At 42.8% G+C, this 20239-nt stretch overlaps 1 protein-coding gene across 1 annotated transcript in view; it reads left to right on the top strand.

Moving 5' to 3' along the window:
- Positions 1-674: 674 nt before the first annotated feature.
- The window catches only part of utp11 (UTP11 small subunit processome component), a 32407-nt gene continuing 12842 nt past the window's right edge, over positions 675-20239 (top strand). The window contains exons 1-3 of the mRNA XM_060922255.1: positions 675-836; positions 17674-17735; positions 19361-19463. Of these exons, the coding sequence (XP_060778238.1) occupies positions 777-836; positions 17674-17735; positions 19361-19463 (225 nt within the window). The 5' untranslated portion in view covers positions 675-776. The remainder of the gene's footprint in view (positions 837-17673; positions 17736-19360; positions 19464-20239) is intronic.

Genomic DNA, 20239 nt, shown 5'->3' on the forward strand with positions numbered 1-20239 from the left:
GTATGAATAAGTGAGTGTGTGAATGAGTGCATGAATAAATATGTGTATGAATGAGTGCAAGAGTAAACGAGTGTGTGAATGAATGAGTGCATGAATGAGATGAATGAGTACATGAATGAATGAGTGTATGAATAAATGTGCATTTGAATGAGTGTATGAATAAATGTGTGAATGAGTGCATGAATATGTACACGAATGATTGCATGAATAAATGAATGCATGAATAAATGAGTGTGTGAATGAGTGCATGAATAAATATGTGCATGAATGAATGAGTGTATGAATAAGTGAGTGTGTGAATGAGTGCATGAATAAATGTGTATGAATGAGTGCAAGAGTAAACGAGTGCGTGAATGAATGAGTGCATGAATAAAGTGAGTGTGTGAATTAGTGCATGAATAAATATATGCATGAATGAGTGTATGAACAAATGTGTGCATGAATGAGTGTATGAATAATGAGTGCATGAATAAATGAGTGTGTGAATGAATATGTGTATGGTGCCTTAGCGTCCCACCCAGGGTGTATTCCCACCTCAGGCTCAGTCCAGTGACCCTGAACAGTGTTAATGAGTTCTTCAGTAGAGTTGGTCTTGACGTCTTTACCAACCCTCCAGTCCACTAGGTGGCGGTAATTCACTTTTGCGTTCCATATCAACCGCTATATCCCAAAGAAGAAAAACGCACATACACGTGTGTTGACACAGTTCACAGTACTGTTAACTTGTCGCTGATTGTATGAGACGGCTGTAAGCTTGTGCATTAACACTTACAGACATGTCTTCATTTAGAAAAGCCCTGAAATCCAAACAGCGGGATCACAAAGAGCGATCTCAGGTAATACCGGGTTTTTTTTTTTGTTGTGTTAGCCGGATTAGCTGGAGAACATGCTAATGAAGCCGGGCTGCTAGCTCTGTAGTGTCGAGCTGCGACCAAGGCTTCGTGCTGCGTTCATGTGCTATGGGAAGATGATATTTTCCAGTTGGGAAGTGGTATTTACCAGTGTGTTGTGTTCACATGATTTTGTTGTTGTTGACAAATTAAAGATGGTGGACCAGATTCAAGTTAGCAATAGTTAGTTAGCTATCGTTAGCAATAGCGTCTGCTCTGGATAGGTAAAAACAAACCATAACATTTTTAAAGGAAACAGATTTCTAACGTATTATATTACACTTATTAATGACGCAACATTGCATAGACACAAACTACCCGCTAGTACTAGTAAAAAAAACTTTAGTAGCGTACAATGCTTAACATTCAACTGTCTTGTACCGCTCGCCGCCATGTTGAAAAGGTTAAAGTTCATCTCATCTCGGCAACTCGTGTATCAACATTTTCTACGAGTTGCCCAGTGGAAAATACCACAAGAGGGGGCGTTCATGTGTGCTTTCCATGTCGGCGTTTGGTATTTATCATAATTCCCATAGCACATGAACGCAGCATCAGTCTGTACCGCGATAACATTCAGGTTCCTGTTGAACAGAGCGGTGGTAGAGATGGCTAGCGGATCAGTGTAAGCGCTTTATTTTAAAGGAAAACTTCACCCTGGAACACAGTGATGTTTATATCAAAACATGTTTGTGTTCTGGTGCTAGTCTGCTGGTCGCTGCTGTGTTTTCCCCTGATTAGTTTGCGGGTGTGCGCCACATTGACGTCACGGGGACTGCTAGTGCAGTTACAAAGCTGATGTCAAAAATTATTATGCGCAGTTAGATTTCATCGTTCACTCCTAAAAACAAAAGAACACCAGCTTATTTTCTCACTCGCCATATTACAGAGCTGTTCAGTGTCATAGTAAGGAGAAGTCCAGTGTCAGGGTTCCCCCTGGGTTCTGAAAAATATTCTCCACGGCTTTCCATGAAAAATCAAGTCGAATAAGTATTCTTCACTTTTTTAAATTTATTTTGTCTTCACTTAGTCTGTATTTTTTCTTAGCTACTGACATATCAAAGTGGACTTAATACAGGTTAATACCAACCAAACTGGCACAATTTAAATATTTGTACAGATACAGCTAGGCCTCTCCATTACATATACAATATAGGCTCCACTCCAGCATCTAATAAGAGAGACCTGATTTTGGGCAGCTTGTGCACCATCAAGCTAAACAGTGTTCTCTACTTTTCAAAAATAAAAGGTGGTGTCGGGGGTTTGGGGCCCGTCTAGGCCCCCAATGGAGTCCAGGGGTGGAGCCCTGGTAGGGGGTCTGACTTTGGGCTTTTTTGACAGTGAAACTGGCCAATAAATGGATAGGAAATGCTAAATCTCATCTCATTATCTGTAGCTGCTTTATCCTGTTCTACAGGGTCTCAGGCAAGCTGGAGCCTATCCCAGCTGACTACGGGCGAAAGGCGGGGTACACCCTGGACAAGTCGCCAGGTCATCACAGGGCTGACACATAGGCCCTGTCCACACGGCAACGGATTCAGGTGACTCCGATACAATTGCTTATCGTTTAGGCCTGACGTCCACACGGCACCGGCGTTTTGGGTGCCCAAAACGCAATCTTTTTGAGAACGGGTTCCAGAGTGGAAAGATCTGGCAACGTTGCCGTTGTGAAGTCATCTGGATGAGTAGAACGGATTTGTTTACGATGACGTCACAACCACATGACTGTGAGTGCTTCACGCCGGGTAGAAGTGTAACGAACTCGATGCGAGTTGTCAACAAATCCTATAACTTGGTTCATGAAACGCGCTTACAAAATATTTTCACTGTGAATATTTATTGTGTAATGGTGCAAAGTGAGAGAGAGAGAGAGAGACAGACTCTGCCCTTAGGGCAGAGTCAATCCCGCCAGCAAAAATAGGGAAAAAAAGGAGCGATCTCACCTTTTCAGATGTTGGTTTTAGTCCTTCAATACATTCCTCAAAAAGGGCGTAGAAGAGCAAATGAATCCATCAATGTGTAGCATTCAATTTATTCCGGACCATTAAAGACGCCGCCTTCCGCGTAGAATCATACGTCATCCTCGCCGCCATATTGGATAGGTCAAAGCGGAGAATAAAGATTCATGTGCTGCGTTTAACTGTACCAACAGGTTTACCGTCCAAACGAGATCACATGGGATTACCTTTCACAGGTGAGAAACAACAAATTAATCCATCAACGTGTAGCATTCAATTTATTCCGGACCATTAAAGACGCCGCCTTCCGCGTAGAATCATACGTCATCCTCGCCGCCATATTGGATAGGTTAAAGCGGAGAATAAAGATTAGCTGCGTTTAACTGTACCAACAGGTTTGCCGTCCAAACGAGATCACATGGGATTACCTTTCACAGGTGAGACTGGAAAAATACTTTTCATTGTATTTGGTCATTATAATGTAATTTTATGAACAGATTTTCCTGACTTTGTGGCTAATATGAAGTCTCGCGCATAATAGTTTATGCGCATGCGTCCTTACTACTTCTATTGTTCTGGTGTCTCCGAAGGGACCGTCTTACAGCGCCCCTAGAGGTGTGGCATGTGTATTGCATCGTTTTCAGCAAGCGTTGCGTTGCCATATGGACCTGATATTTTACTGATCGTTGCCCATTTGGACGCGATATATTTTTAAATAACATCTTGTTGCCGTTGTCGTGTGGATGTAGCCATAGACACAGACAACCATTCACACTCACATTCACACCTACGGTCAATTTAGAGCCACCAGTTAACTTAACCTGCATGTCTTTGGACTGTGGGGGAAACCGGAGCACCCAGAGGAAACCCACGCGGACACGGGGAGAACATGCAAACTCCACACAGAAAGGCCCTCACGGGGCTCGAACCCGGACCTTCTTGCTGTGAGGCGATAGTGCTAACCACTACACCACCGTGCCCCCTGGAAATGCTAAATCATTGTTAAAATCATTTTACAAAAAATTAACACATTCTCACTGTACATATCTTTATTGTCAATGTGAGACTCATTTAACATTTCCGTTGAGACTGATGCACCTGTTGCGCATCCCTGAATTAATTATATTTTTTTCTGTGTGAAAAATAAATGAACTTCCATGCATAAACAAAATACCCAATTACAATAAATGCATATATTTTTAACAATACACATAATTAATGTTAATTGGGTGAAACCACTCCAATCCATGCCCGAGCTGGTGCGTGTGCCTGAAACTGGCACTACAATGCCACCCCGGCCTCCGTAGTTCGGTTCCTTTGACCCAGGAACCCGGAAGTCCTGCAGTAAACAACCACAGGGAAGCAACTGGAAAATGCAGCTCTCGCCTACACGATCACAGATAGGTAAAATAAAAGACCTGAACTTAACTTGCGTGTGCGCGCGCTGTTATATGATGACTGTAACTGTGTATGGTCAGAAAAGACGATAGATAAGCGTAACTGTTGTGCAATAATGCTACAAACGCCTGCAAAGTTATTTAGCTGCAGGTTGTAGCTTCCAGCGTTACTCTGTGTCAGTATAGTGTAATGTGGTGCGGTGTAGTGTAACGCAGGGATATACCTCAGTCTGCAGAGCTCTGTGTCACAATCTGTATGCAGCTGTTTTCTATTGCAATCGCGTGGCCACTTCAGGTAGTCCCATATGCATTCGTTTAATGGTCTTCTGCGTGTTAAATAGTTAGAAAATTACAGTATAATAAAGCGAATACATTACAATTTATTTGGTGTATACTGATTGCTACGTATTTTTTATTTATTTATTTTGGCCAAGGGAAGGGTGACGGGCCAGAATTATAACATGGTGGTGCGCCACTTTAAAAGCGCCCGTGGAGAACACTGCAAAAATAAACCTCTCTTAGTTTGAGCTTACTGAAGGTTATTTTAGCATGGAATTATTCAAAAGAGGTATTCAGACTCCCTTTAGCCTTTACTTCAGCACAAAACTTGCCCTGTGTCCGAAATCACTCACTATATACTGGACTGTAAGTTCACTATTTTGTAGTGCTGTCTGAATGTATAGAGGGATCCCGCATGACGTCACCGCGCCGCGAGATTTCGGTAGTCGCCATATTGGAAGACCAAGTACACATCTATGCAAGTACATACATACATAAAACAAACTACACCTGAAATGTAGCCAGGGCCGGTTCTGCCCTAATCTGGACCCGGGTGCAATATCGCGCAAACCCCCCCCCCCCCCCCAAAAAAAAAAAACAAAACAAAAAACAAAAACCACACCAGTCTAAATCAGGACAACCAGTGTTCGAACTACGGGGGTACTCGGGGGATCCGAGATCCCCTGAAACAGACATGAGATCCCTTGAAAACATGATTTGGGAAATGTTGGGGGGTCTCTAAAATATTGGCAAAATGATGTTTATTGACATAGCAATCGTGTGTAACGGGAAGCATTTGCGTATCCGAAGTGTTGTGTTTACATCAAAGATAAAATAAACCGATATGACAACGACTGCTGCTGCCAGGTTGGTTGTTGAATAGCCTGACTGTTTTTTTTCTTGCGTGTGGTATCATTGTTGACGCGAGGTTGTTTTTTGAACATGCCAATGCAGACACGATTTCCCCTGATGAGTTATGACTTCAGACGCGATGCGTGTGTGGAGGTGTGGAGTCCGCGTGATATGTGCGTAAGATAGGCTTCTCGTGTTTGGAGATCCGCGCTCTGAGGCAAGCACCCCCCAGGGGAAAAAAGGGACCCCCCGAAAATATCGGCATAGTTGAACACTGAGGACAACCATCACATAACTATAAACATTGTAGATCAACTATTTTAACTAAATGGGCTATAATAAATAAGCCTGCAGGCAGCCACGGCGGGCTGCCTCAGAAAAGTAACCATTTGTCCTACCTTAACTCGTTTTGCATTTTCTGCCTCCTTTTTTGTATTTTCGACCCTGCGTTTATTTTCTTTCCTTTTCTGAAAACCCGATTTGTGTCCAGACATTTTGTTCTGCTACCAACGAACTAACTCGTCAGGTCTCGTCTCTCGAGTCCGCGATGAAGGGCAACAATTGATACATTTTTACAAACAGCCAATAAACAGCCAATAGGGAGGTTGCAACGTTCAGGCTCTCCTTTGCTCACAGACACTCAGTAATGCACTTATTCTCTGTCTCCTGGCAGAAAGCTCCTTGGTTTGCTCCCCTTGTGTCTCAATCACAGCTGGTATTCTGTAGAAAGACTTCTTTTCACCTTTCCCATCAGCTTTGTTGGAACACCCTAACACAGCACAAAAGTTTACCATTGTAGGTTTATGATGAATCAAGTGCCTCGTGGGTTTAAATTCCGCGCGCTGCCGTTATTTCCCCCTGATCACGAGTTTGTTGGTCTTCCAATATGGCGCAGGGTCTGTTTACTTCCGGTTTCCGGTGACGTCAGTGGGAAGGGTCTATAGTGAGAATTCTTACACCATATATAGTGGACTCATAGTATCCCACAATGCATGTGAAAAGTAGTGTACAACTGATGGTCACTAACCAAGCAATATATACCATCATGCATTACGGTTGCGCTAGGGAAAAAAAAAAGTGTGTTGGGGTGAATGAACGGAAGAAGAAAAATATATTACAAACGGACATTCAGGTACAATTAAAATAGAGAATAAAAAATCAGCTAAAATAGAACAAGAGGGATAAAATACAAGAATAAAAGTTACAGCACAGAGCGAGGAATTAATCAAAAGCCTCAAATTTGATTTAAAAAAGGTGGCAGCAAAGAAGAAAGTATTCAGCCTTGATTTAAAATAACTGAACGATGCAGCAGACACAAAGTACTTTGTATTTATTAATGTGAGAAATACGCGCAGTATAATACTATGTATTTATCACAGAAATACATGTATGTATTTATTATTTTGAAAACCCACCAGGTGACTGATCTGGAACGTTTGAATTGTGCGACAGTAATGACGTAAATAATGGTACGGCGGAGTAGTGTCCGAAAGTGTTTTTTTTTTTTTAATTTATTTATCTATTTTTATTTTACCAATGAGCTCACTATTTAGTCCTCTATATAGAATTCCCTAGATAGTGAGTAGGGAGTAGTGAATGAATGAGTGAGTGATTTCAGACACAGCCTTGATTTACAACTGAACAGAGTCGAGAAGAATCTTGGACCAACCAACAGTGAAGGAATCTGATTTTCCTGTACATTTATAAACCGAACACAGAATGACACCGAGTTTTACATCATGTTTGCCATGGGAATGCAACATGCCATGCCCCCCGAAACAGAGAGCCCCTTCAGCTGCTTGCCAGCTGACAGCACTTTCACTTTGGCTATCTATCTATCCATCCATCCATCCATCCATCCATCCCCCTGTATTACTGACACTGTCTGATGTGCTCGGGGACGGTCAGGGCTAGAGCTGGGCGATAAATCGATTTTATCGATTAATTCGAATTTACAGTTTAGGACGATGTGTTTTTATGAAAATCGGTTTTCTCTCTGTTTTAACTTCAGCCACCGACGCTCCCCTCTGCGCATGTGCAGAACGGATCGGGCAGCACGGATTGATTGGGCACTGACACAATAGCCCTCCTCCCGCGCACTTGCCATAGACACATACACACAACATGGCAGCGATTGGGGGAAAGCCGCAACTTGTGCCCAAGAAAGGAGTAACTTCCTCCATGATGTGGAATTGGTTCGGTTTTGCGGTGTCGGACGCAGACCAAACAAGTCCTCGTTGTAAGGTGTGTTTTGAAAACGGTTGCTTCCAAAGGAAGCAGCACAACAAATTTATTCCAACACCTTAAACAGAAGCCTGCAGCGGAGTAGGAGAAGTGCTGCTCCCAGCGGGATGAAAACAGCTGCAGCACGAGCACACCATCCACAGTAAAGCAAGCAACCGTCCCGGACACATTTTCGAACTGTGTGCCTAATGATAAGAATGGGGCACAGTGGAAGGCAATTACAGATGCTATCGTGATGTTATCTCATCTACAGGCTTGTTTTTTGGCTTCTTTTTGGTTTCTGGTTGCACTTTAACCCCAAAGGGGAAATTTAAGTGAAAACACAATAAAGGTGATACTTGTTTTGAACCATTTCTTTGTCATCTGTAGTTTGATTTTTAGTAGGGGGGAAAATCGATTAAAATCGAAAATCAGATTTTTTGTGAAAAAATCGAAGATTTTTTTTTTTTTTAGGTCATATCGCCCAGCTCTAGTCAGGGCTCTGAGTGTGCCTCCCCCATGGCTGTTTCAGTGCTTAAAGGATATGGGACATGAAACATAAAAGCACGCTATATCAGTTTCTTTCCATTAAAAATATGAATTAATTGCATCAACAAATACAAAATCATCTATTAAATTCAGCAAAATCGTTATATTCGTGATGATTATATGGCATTTCTGCTCGACTTCCAATATGCATTTTTTGCAACCGGAAGAGCCGCTGTCACGTGATCATACGTCACAAAAACTTTCGGGCACAGCACAAGCGGGTAGATGAATGGAGAAGTGGATGACAAGAAATTGTTTTTATAGTCTTTAAAGTACATTGGACATCATACACTGGACATCATGGTGTATTGTGCTGCTTATGGTTGCAATAATTCCAATGGGAAATGCCCTGGAGTAAGTTTTTTTTGCATTCCCCAAGGACCCGAAGCTGAGGAAAGTGTGGGCTCACCTGCGCATGCGCAGTAGGCTTCGCGCATGCGCAGTAGGCTTGGTAGGACAACTTTACAGAACAGCTGTTGAAAAAAACTTTGCTCCTACTGTTTCCCACAAACTGTATTCGGACCATTTCACTGAGGATTCTTTCAACATTAATACTCAGGTACTGAGCGATTATTAATTCATGAAACAGGAAGCATAAGGATGAGAAAAAAAACCCAGTTCAAATCGGGAAGCCGCGCACACCTGCGCCAGGCTGCACAAATGCGCGCAGCTTCCCGACCCAAACCGCCTCTCTCTCATCCTTGCACTTCATGCCTCATGCTCCATGAACCAACATCGCTATTTTTTATTTGTTTTAAATCGGATCTGCGCGATTCAGCCGTGAAAAAGGCGGCATCCGCCGAAAGGCACGCTGTTTGCATCCCTGCACAGAGGCCAGGGGACAGGGCAGGAATATTTTTGTTGATATGAGTGATCCGGTGCGATTTCGCGACCCCCCCCTGTTGAAGACCTCTGCGCTAAGTGACTGAAAGCCGAGGTAAGGATTAGTATTATAATTTTGGGTGTATCAATTATTGATTATCATAATTCTGACTCGTTTCGCCATTTTGAATGTTTTCATCTCGGACTCTGGAAGCATTGTATCTCAATCAATCTCGAAAAATATCAGCCAAAAAAAAAAACTAGCTTGCAACGGACTTTAGCTAGATCTATGATGAACTTTCAATGTATGATACAAAAATAATACTTCTTTCAACAGATCATTAGCCTTTGAGCAGAATTGTTTTTAACTTACCAGGAAGTGTTATCCAGCTGACCGCTTTCAGTTTCATGAGGGCTGAATGAACTCTCACTCTCAGAATCATCTGACCCGTCAGAGTAAAGACAAGATCCATGTTCATGTGAATTTCCAGCTATCGGTTTGAATTGATAGGGTCTAACTTCACATCTCTGTGAAACATCGGGAATATCACTGTCGATGGTGTCCATTTCGGTAACCTGTTTACATTAGATTCCCAAGCGCTGGCTCCTTGGAAAGTTTTTGTGACGTCACAGGTCACGTGACCACCTAGCTCATTAACAAATCCTTGTTTTACGCTGATGTATAGAAAAACTTGAATAATGTGATGATTTTCACATTTTTGATGCCCTGCAGTGATTTAGATGGCATTTCTTATGTCCTTTATACATAATTATGCCCAGAAAAAAATCCATGTCCCATATCCTTTAAATCATCCTTGGTGCTTGAAGAAGCTCGCCCAAAAAACTTCCTCAGCTTAGACTGCACCATTGTTTGGTTCACACAGAGATAATTACACCACCACACTAGGCCGATTTAAAAAGTGTGGCGCCCGTTTGGTCATTATATGTCGTCAGTTTTTATTGGTCACAAGCACGTGCTCATCATTTACACTCTGGCTTCTTGCCGTCTCTTCAGTGGGGTTGGATTTCGGCAAACAGAGGGATTTGTAGAGGGATTTCTAGAAAAGATGATTTATGATAATGAGAGAGATGACAGGTACATTCGTCACCGTGATGACTGCTAGTAATTTTCTCTTCGTCACTGATGGATTATTTTCGCCAGTCATGAGCGCTAGTGGGAACCCTGCAGTGTAAAAGTAGGGAAGACAGTAAACATTGGACTCAAAGTTCCAGAATGCTGTGCAGTTCTATTACACAGTTACACTAGTTATTTATTGGTTTTGCACAGATAAATAATTATCTGTCAGATGACAAGCGCGATGGTGTTGACGGCAGAATTATCATGGAAGTTGAAGCATTGGAACTTGATCTGTTCAAACCAATGACTGTTTAAAAAAAACAAAAAACATGTACAGCGTGGCTCCATGCCCTTCTGTTCTATCGGAATAAAGCCAAAAGTCCTTCACAATGTTCTCAAATTTGGAGCCAGAGTCTGCGCAGAAGAGACGAGAATCAAAGCCAGGTACTCATTTGATAGGCCCACCCCCTTCTCCCAATGCTAAAGTCTCGTGCATGGACAAGGCTGTCAATCACTTCATTCCCAAGTGTATCCACTAGGGATGGACAGATACTGATACTGGCATTGGGTATCGGGATGACACTGCGCTCATATACTTGTGCTTGTAAAAATTCTCCGATACCACTTAATGGTAACATTACATTAAACTTAAGGCTGCCGGTTAGTGTTTGTTCTGTTTTTTTTTTCTTTTTTTTTTTTTCTGCCCTATCAGATTTTTGTATCTAGTGAGAGATTTGTCAAACCTGGAAACAGGAAAAAGAAATTGAGAACACTGAGACTAGCGATTGTACGCGGAGGAGATGTCAGCAGTGTGGACATTTTTAAAATAAGGGACGATGAGAGAAGTAAGGCAGACTGCAAACTCCGTTCTGCTCAAGTGGCAAGAGGAGGAAGGGAGAATACGTCATTTAACACCATCAATTTGATCAAGACTTTTCACCGAGTTTGCTAAAACTAGTAACGCAAAATCACAACAACAAGCTTTAACACAACTTCTGGAAAAGTGGAAGAGTTCCAAGATGGTGCCGCGGACGGTTGCCTCGGTACTTTGCTCTCTCGTACTTTCTACGTTTTTGTGTATTTGTTGTGTTTCTTGCATTTCTTCGCTGGTCACATACTCTAGAGAAGAACTCAAACATTGGATTAACCACCAGTAAAGTTCTTTCATTGGCTTTCATCAATCCGGAAAGTTTTTCAGAGTTACTTGTCAGGGGAGCAGCAGCTCTCTATGGATTACGCCGGATACACCGGGGGAAGCGAGCTGGCGCACTTGTCAGACTGAGGCAGCGGGATTTTCGCACTACGCTCCCGTCTATTCACCTGGCTAACGTCCGCTCTCTGGCCAATAAGATGGACGAACTGCTGCTCCTCAACACAATCAACACAGATTTTAACAGATCTGCTGCCTTGTGCTTCACCGAAACCTGGCTCGGTGAGCACATCCCAGACTCTTCTGTCCATCTGCCTGGATTTCACCTTCACCGAGTGGATCGCGAAACGGAGCTCACGGGGAAAACGAGGGGAGGCGGAATCTGCTTTTTATATTAACGAAGGTTGGTGTACTGATGTCACAGTTCTAAATAAATCATGCAGTCCTCATCTGGAGACATTATTCATAAACTGCAAACTGTTTTATTCCGTGAGAGTTTTCCTCGTTTATTCTGGTTGGAGTTTACATCCCCCCTCAGGCGTGTGTTAATGAGGTGTTACAACACCTGGCTGACCAGATAAACAATGTGGAGAAAAACCACCCGGACTCTTTGCTCATTGTTTTGGGGGACTTTAACAGAACAAACCTCAGCCACAAACTGCCAAAATATAAACAGCGCATTAAGTGTCCCACCAGGGACTCTAACACTCTGGACCACTGTTACACTGTTTTAAAGGACTCGTACCACTCTGTCCCGCGTGCAGCCTTGGGACTATCTGATCACTGTATGGTTCATCTTATCCCGTCCTACAGGCAGAAGCTGAAATCTGCTAAGCCTGTAGTTAAGACAGTGAGGAGGTGGTCTGATGAGGCCAAAGTGGAACTACAAGCCTGGTTTGACTGCACTGATTGGAGTGTTTTTGAGGCTGCAGCTTCAGACCTGCATGAACTGACTGATACTCTGACATGTTTCATCAGTTTTTGTATGTGTGCACCCACCAAGACCTTCCGCACATACAATAACAACAAACCCTGGTTCACCGTAAAACTCGGACAGCTTCGCCAGGCCAAGGAGGAGGCCTACAGAAGTGGGGACAGAGTCCTGTACAAACAGGTCAGAAACACACTGATGAAAGAGGTGAAATCAGCTAAGAGGAGCTACGCTGAAAGGATCAAAAACAGCCTTTCAGCCAACGATCCGGCATCAGTCACCACGTTTACATGCATATAGAGAGAATCGAATTTCTGCCGTTGCTCGACTGAAATCGAAGTTCAAAATGCCATGTATACACCTTAATTCGGCTGAAATTGAACCGAACTTGATTTCTCGGAATCGAGCTACACGACCTAGTTTATGTGATTTCTGCCGAGCTACTTTGTGCATGTATACCCTATCGAGCTAGTTGTCGAGCTACTTCCGGAAGTGACGAGTGACAAGACCACAAGCGGGAAACACAACAGCCTTGGTCGGCATGACAACAGTAGTAGCGAGCAGCAGAAGAGGTCAGGAGGAACAAACGAAGAAGAGAAAATGTGGATGTAGAGCTCTCTGAAGTGTGGGTGTAGCACAGAGGACAGCAGGACAAAGCTTCTGGTACTAATAGGCTTTTTATTGTCAGACTTTTCAGTTTAACAGCCTACTTTTATTCTTGAGAGAAGCGCGCGCTGTGTTCTAGTCCCGGGATGAGCTGTCCCCTCTGCTCTCCCTCTGCCTCCTTAAATAGGGCGCGGTTACTGGGAAGACACACAAACACAGGTTAATTACCGTCAGGTGAAGTGATTCTGCCACTCACCTTCCCTGGCTCCGCCCTCCTGTCACAGACCGGCGCTTGACCACGCCCCCACTGCCACAGGCAAGCAGAAACATGCACTTCTGGAGCAGTGAGGAGACAGAGTTCATGCTCATTCAGCTTAAGGAGTTGAATATATTAAAATTCATGGACGGGAGAAAAACACGCAATGGAGAACACGGAACTGATAACTTTGTTTACACTCTTGAATAGCTCTTCATGACGACAACCGGAAGTGTACCAACAGGATGGGGCGTGTAGCGCCACCTGTGGCTCGGGTGCACAATGCACCTCACACAATAGCCCGATTTCATTGTGTGCATGTAGGATTGGATTTCTCTGGCACCCTGCTGGGACCTTCAGCTCGATTACCGACAGCAGCTCGATTTGGATGTGCATGTAAACGTAGTCAGTGTGGACAGGCCTGAAGAATATCACTAACTACAGGAGACCATCCCCCTACACTGCAATGAACCATCAACTGGCTGACGAGTTGAATGTGTTCTACTCCAGATTCGACAAATTCACACCTCTCCCCCCCCCAGACATTAAAGACCCATTTACACCTCCTGCTATTCTGCCTCCTCTCGCCTCTGACCCCACACCAGCACTCAAGATCTGTGAAGAGGATGTTTGTCAGCTTTTTCGCAGACAGAAGATCAGGAAGGCACCTGGTCCAGATGGTGTGTCACCCTCCTGTCTGAAGGTCTGTGCTGATCAGCTGGCTCCCATCTTCACCCAGATCTTCAATAGATCCTTGGAGCTGTGTGAAGTCCCCTCATGCTTGAAACGCTCCACAATAATCCCGGTTCCCAAGAAAACCACCATCACAGGACTGAATGACTACAGGCCTGTAGCTCTCACATCTGTAGTCATGAAGTTCTTTGAGAGACTGGTGTTGTCACACCTGAAGGACATCACAGACCCCCTGCTGGACCCCCTGCAGTTTGCCCACTGGGCAAACAGGTCAGCAGATGATGCAATCAATATGGGACTGCACTACATCCTGCAACACCTTGAATCTGCAGGGACGTACGCCAGGATTCTGTTCGTGGACTTCAGTTTGGCATTCAACACCATTGTTCCAGACATCATCCACACCAAGCTCACCCAGCTCACTGTGCCCTCCTCCACCTGTCAGTGGATTACAAACTTCCTGACTGACAGGAAGCAGCAGGTGAGGCTGGGGAGCATCATATCCAGCACTCGGACTATCAGCACTGGCGCCCCCCAAGGGTGTGTGCTCTCCCCACTGCTCTTCTCCCTTTATACCAACAACTGCACCTCAAGAGACCCGTCTGTTAAACTCCTGAAATTTGCAGACGATACAACAGTCATCGGCCTCAAACGAGACGGTGATGAGTCTGCATACAGACGGGAGATTGAACGGCTGGTCTGGTGGTGCGGTCAGAACAATCTGGAGCTGAACACGCTCAAAACTGTGGAGATGACGGTGGACTTTAGGAGAAGCCCCCCTCCCCACTCTGCTGCCCATCACCATCACCAACAACACTGACTGCCGTTGAAAGCTTCAGGTTTCTGGGTTCCACAATCTCTCGGGACTTGAAGTGGGAGACAAACACAGTCACTATCATCAAAAAGGCTCAGCAGAGGTTGTACTTTCTGCGCCAGCTCAGGAAGCTCAACCTGCCTAAGGAGCTGCTGACACAATTCTACTCTGCCATCATTCAGTCTGTTCTTTGCTCTTCCATCACTGTTTGGTTTGGATTGGTCACCAAACAGGAGAAGAACAGACTGCAACAGACAATAAGGTCTGCAGAGAAAATTATTGGTGTCAACCTGCCCTCCATCCAAGACTTGTACTTGTCCAGAGTCAGGAAACAGGCAGGTAACATCTCTGCGGACCCATCACACCCTGGTCACAATCTGTTTAATCTTCTCCCCTCAGGGAGGCGATATAGCTCACTGTATGCAAAAAGAACTAGACACAAGAACAGTTTCTTCCCTCAGGCTGTCTCTGTGATGAACAGCTAAAATCCAGATTCATATATCAGTAATATCACTTGCAAAATATCTTCATACTGTCATTCTGTGCTCACTGTTACTTATATTTATACTTATTTAAATTTACTATTCATCTTTGCACTATGCACCATATTGCACCAAAAGGGAAATCCTTTCTGTGATTAACAGCTAAAATCCAGATTCATATATCAGTAATATCACTTGTAAAATATCTGAACACTTATACCGTCATTCTGTGCACACTGTATACTTTATTTAACTATTCCATACTTGACTTACCTGGATTACTTTGCACTATGCACCTGTTGTTGTTGTTGTTGTTGTTGTTTGCTTGTTTGTTTTGTGTATACGCTTTTTTATGTTTTGTACTATGAGAGCTAAGTGAACCGGAGTCAAATTCCTCGTGTGTCCACATACCTGGCAATAAAAGTGTTTCTGATTCTGAAAATGTCCAGAGAGAACCCACTGCCAGTAAAAATAACAGAGGCTCTTACTCAGTACATTGCTCTCGATGACCTGCCATTGTCGGTTGTTGATGTGGGATTTTGCCACCACCTCGGCATACGAGAGCTGACATATAGAATTCCCAGTGGTTATCACATCAGATGCTGTTTTACCAGACGTGTTTGATGTCGTGAAAAAGCACATTAGTGACCTGTTGCATGACGTTTCGGCCTTCAGCTTCACAAGTGATATTTGGCGTGCCCAGTGTCTCTGCTCAGTTTAAAGTGCATATTCTGGACCAATTTTTTTTTTTTTTTAATTTGAATGTCCCTTTACACACTCATCCAGAAGGGTACTTTTGCACAAGGCCATCTGTCTACAGCAGAAAAAAAAAAAAAACCCGTCTGGAAAAATCCTAAGGGAGTCTGGAGCCAGATTCATGACGTCACCTGCGGAAGCGCCGGCAGGCTGCGCAAGCTTGCACAGTTTCAGTGCACAGCCTGTGTAGACCAAGTTTAGCAGCTAGCGATTTTGCATTGAAATATGGAATTGTCACCTGAGCACAATGTGGGAAACGAGGAGTACTAATCCCATCAAGATTGGTGTTGCTACACCCTCCTATGATACATCTGTTAACCATTTTAATAATTACGCGATAATGTTGAAGAAATTTGCAGAAAACCACCAGGTCGTTTTCTCATAAACAAAGCAGCGCTGACGTAGGATTCAGAGGGAGGCGTCCCGCACGCGACGTCATGAAAATCAGTGTTTGCTGAGAAATCCAAATGCCAAGTTTTTTCAGAGGCGGACCAATTCGCCTCAAATGGCTTGATTTCAACTGAATTTTTCTGGTATTGCGCAAGGTAAAAAAATTGCACAAAATGCAAAATGTGACAGATATTTGACCAAAGTTTAATATAAAATAGGAGAATTACATTGATCTTGCACCTGAATTTACCCATGATATGCCCTTTAACCGCACAGCGGACTGATGTAAAATTTACTTTTCACCAAGTCGTGTTACAAGCAAACCGTTCCAGTGCTCGTACACCGGCAGAGCTCTAGCAGTTGCGTTTGATGATGTGCTTAAGACCTGAGGCATTCTGAAAATGCCTGTCCATGTTGTGCTCGTGCAGTGTTGACATCGAAAGATTGTTCAGTTCAGTCTTGCATATTGCGAATGAAAACAGAAACAGGCTCACGGTTGATCATGCAGAGAGGATTCTGTTCATCAAAAAGAACCTGCCTCTCACTTTCCCCCCAAAAAAAAGTTTCGACTCTCTGGCCACTAATAGGAACCTGTTCTTGATTCTGAGGTTCCTGTTCTTGGCTGGCAGGAGTGGAACCCAATGTGGTCTTCTGCTGTTGCATGTGGAGATGCTTTTCTGCTCACCATAAGTGAGGAAGATTTAGAAATTATGAAAGATGCTGTTCCTAAAAGCATTACAGATGCTCCGAAGTTTGGGCTGAAACTATTCAAAGGTAAAGTGGAATTGTGATTTATTTTATTGATTTCAAAACAAAGTATTGGCATAGATAAGTGACACAAGTCTGCATGCATGACATTTGCCTGCCACTTTTAAAGTTTGAAAATTTTTTTTTTTTTAAGCTCACTGGCCATAGGGCAATGAGCTGTTGCCATCGTGTGGCGTCTGTCCGTCCACAATTCACAAACATTGCTGCTCCTCCCTGAGTTTTCAATGGATTTTGATTCTGCTTGTTTTGTTTGGAAGATCTAATCAGTCTGCACAAAAGTTACTTCCCGGTTTTGTGATTTCTCATGAACAAGTTGCTAATTAGGCCAGTTAATGAACTTTCAGGAAAATTGCTACTCCTCCCTGAGTTTTCAATGGATTTTGATTCTGATTGTTTTGTTTGGAAGATCAGATTGTCCTAATTGTTCTCATGAAGAACAACTTGGCTAATTATAAACGAGTCTGGTTTCTCATGGTACGGCTGTGTGAACTACTGCGTCGCTGACGCTCTGGTTTTTATAAATAATCACCTGTGTATTTATACTAAAACAATTATCTGCCTCAGGCTCAATAAAAAATAACCTCGACCTCATCCTGGTTATTATTCACCGATATTCACTTCGTCTTTGACGAATAATTGCTAAATAAAGTGTAACTGAAGAGCAGTTAGAGGAACTCGATATAAAGCAGACCACATAAGCTAAAAGCAAAGAGTCTTTAAAGCATGGATTTAATTCATTACCCATTGACTAGATTACTAATTCTGTCTCTCTTTCTATGCAGCCTGGATCCAGGAAACATTTAGGACTTCTAGAGAAGAAGAAGGACTACAAACTCCGTGCTGAGTGAGGAAGCTTTTTCTCTAACTTGACATTACAGTTTATGTATTTCATGCATTACAGTATTCCCCTTCACTGGACCTCAACTCCACTGAACACCTTGGGGATGTGCTGGAACACGACTGCGCACCAGGCCTCCTCATCCGACATTGGTGCCAGTCCTCACTAAAGCTTTTGTGGCTGAATGAGCAAAATCCCCACAGCCAGCCTCCAAAATCCTTCCCAGAAGAGCGGAGGTTATTACAGCAAAGGGGAACTAAATCTGGAGTGGGATGTTCAAAAAGCACACACAGATGTTATAGTCAGGAGTTGTCAACTTTTGGCCATATAATGTATATCTCCTTGCTTATTGGTGTATTTGATTGATTAATGTTCATGCCCAGATATTGAGCTTGTTAGTACTTTTGGCAAAACTAATGAATTAGCTGTGTGTATGAACCCAGGACTACAAATCAAACTCGGGCTAATGATGTGGCTGCTATTCAAAGAGGAAGAAAAAAAAAAAAAAAAAAAAAAAAAAAAAATATATATATATATATATATATTTTTTTTTTAATGAAAAGTTATTCATAAATGTTCATCTTATAAAGTTGCTTTTGTAGCTCTGCTTTCTTAGTGTCTATTGCTGTGTTCACACTTATACCACTACGAAAGTGGTATAACTGTATCGATACAAAGTATACCGGTACAGTTTAGTGCATCTGTCCACACTAGTGAGAAATGTTTGTGGTTTTCTTTCACGGTAGTTGAAATGCGCGTGCGCGAAATGTTTCTGTGGTTACCGAGTAACTTCCTTCCGAGAATATATGGCATCCGTTATTTCGAGATCTCGAGAAAACAAAGCAATTATTTCATGATCTCAGCTGGATCACTGTATCTCCGTCGGTAGAGACGAAGCCGGGCCAGTCTTCTGCGGAGGTGCCACGGACTAATTTTGAAATTATCCCTTATTAAAAGACTTAATGCAATCTCTCCCTGTGTCAACCCCTGATCAAAATATTGCCTTATTAGGTGATCGATTATTCCAGACATTCTAATGACCAAAGTTGCGTCTATACAGAATGAGAAATAGCCCCAAAGTCAGCATATCACAAGTCTCTTGGCGCACCTGAATGAACCATTTCTCAGCTGTTTACTCGAGATCATGAAATAATTTTGTTTTCTCGAGATCACGGAATAACGGTTTTGTTTTCTCGAGATCCTGAATTAATTATGTCGTTATCTCGGGATAACAAGGTGAATAAAAAAAAAAGGATTATATGAAGGGCCTCTCTCGGCTTCCGTACGGATGAAACAATGTGTGTGTGCTTTTTGTTGTCAATGTACAGTCTGTATTTCTGGTGGTCATTTATTCATTCGAATCGTATAAAACGCGCAAGGCAGTTGAGAAAGAAACAAACGAATCTCCGTTCTTCACTATTTTATTCAGCGAAGACATCGATTGAGGTGTGAGACTTTGCGCATGCGCGTTATATTTGTATCGATACAGGGTATATATGTCAGGGTCTGTATACTGTGTATATGATTCTGCTCGATGTGATATGATTGTCGCAGTGTCACTGTTGTAGCCGGTAACCAGTTTGAAATGAACAGCAGAGGAATGCTATTATGTGCTTGTCATTTTTATGTAGTGACTACCATCGAAAGCAGAACACCCTTAATGCCTTACGCAAGAAGGCTATGGACAAGAACCCAGATGAATTCTACTACAAAATGATAAACGCTCAATTAAAGGTATGGTTTACAGGTGTAGAAAAGTAAAGAAAAACAATACCAAGTGTGCTGAAAGGATGTTCAGTATGAATGAACTGTGAAAGAGTTCTAGGATGAGCACAGGACAGTCTTTTATGATTACGGTAACAGTTCTTCGAAGGGAAAAGTACACAGGGTCCAGGTCAGGTTATGTCACACAACAGTGAGACTTGGGCATTAACTGCTGATCTTTAGGGTGGGACCATCTGCAGTAGAAAAAAAGTGAGCCACGTGTACAATCAGACACAAGTAGTGTTTTCATACTCAAAACTAGGACTTGATCCGCACATATTTAACAGTTATTCCATGAAATCGAGTCGTACATGAGCTGATAGCTGACGAGGCGCTTAGTGCCGAGTTGTCTATAAGCCGTGTACGACAAGATTGAGTGGAATAACTGTTTTATTCTATCCACCTTCACTGGATTTTGAGAAACGGAGAATTATTTTTTTGCAAATTCGATAAATAATAACTTTATACAAAATGTCCGACAAAATTCTTTTGCTTTTTTTTTTGTATTTTTTGGGGTTTTGTTTTTGAGTAGAGTTTTTATTTCATCCTTAATTTGATTCAGCGAAATGCTCTGCCATTTTTGTTTTTCTCTACTCATGTTATATGAGCTGATAGCCTAGTAGTAGAGCAGCGATTTGCTCATATCCAGTGAATGTGGATAGAGTAACAGTTATTCCACAAAATCGAGTCGTACATGAGCTGATAACTGATGAGGCGTGTTAGCCTGGGAAATCCCATGCTGCTTT

Source organism: Neoarius graeffei, chromosome 5, assembly GCF_027579695.1.
Source record: "Neoarius graeffei isolate fNeoGra1 chromosome 5, fNeoGra1.pri, whole genome shotgun sequence".
Taxonomy (NCBI): Eukaryota; Metazoa; Chordata; class Actinopteri; order Siluriformes; family Ariidae; genus Neoarius; species Neoarius graeffei.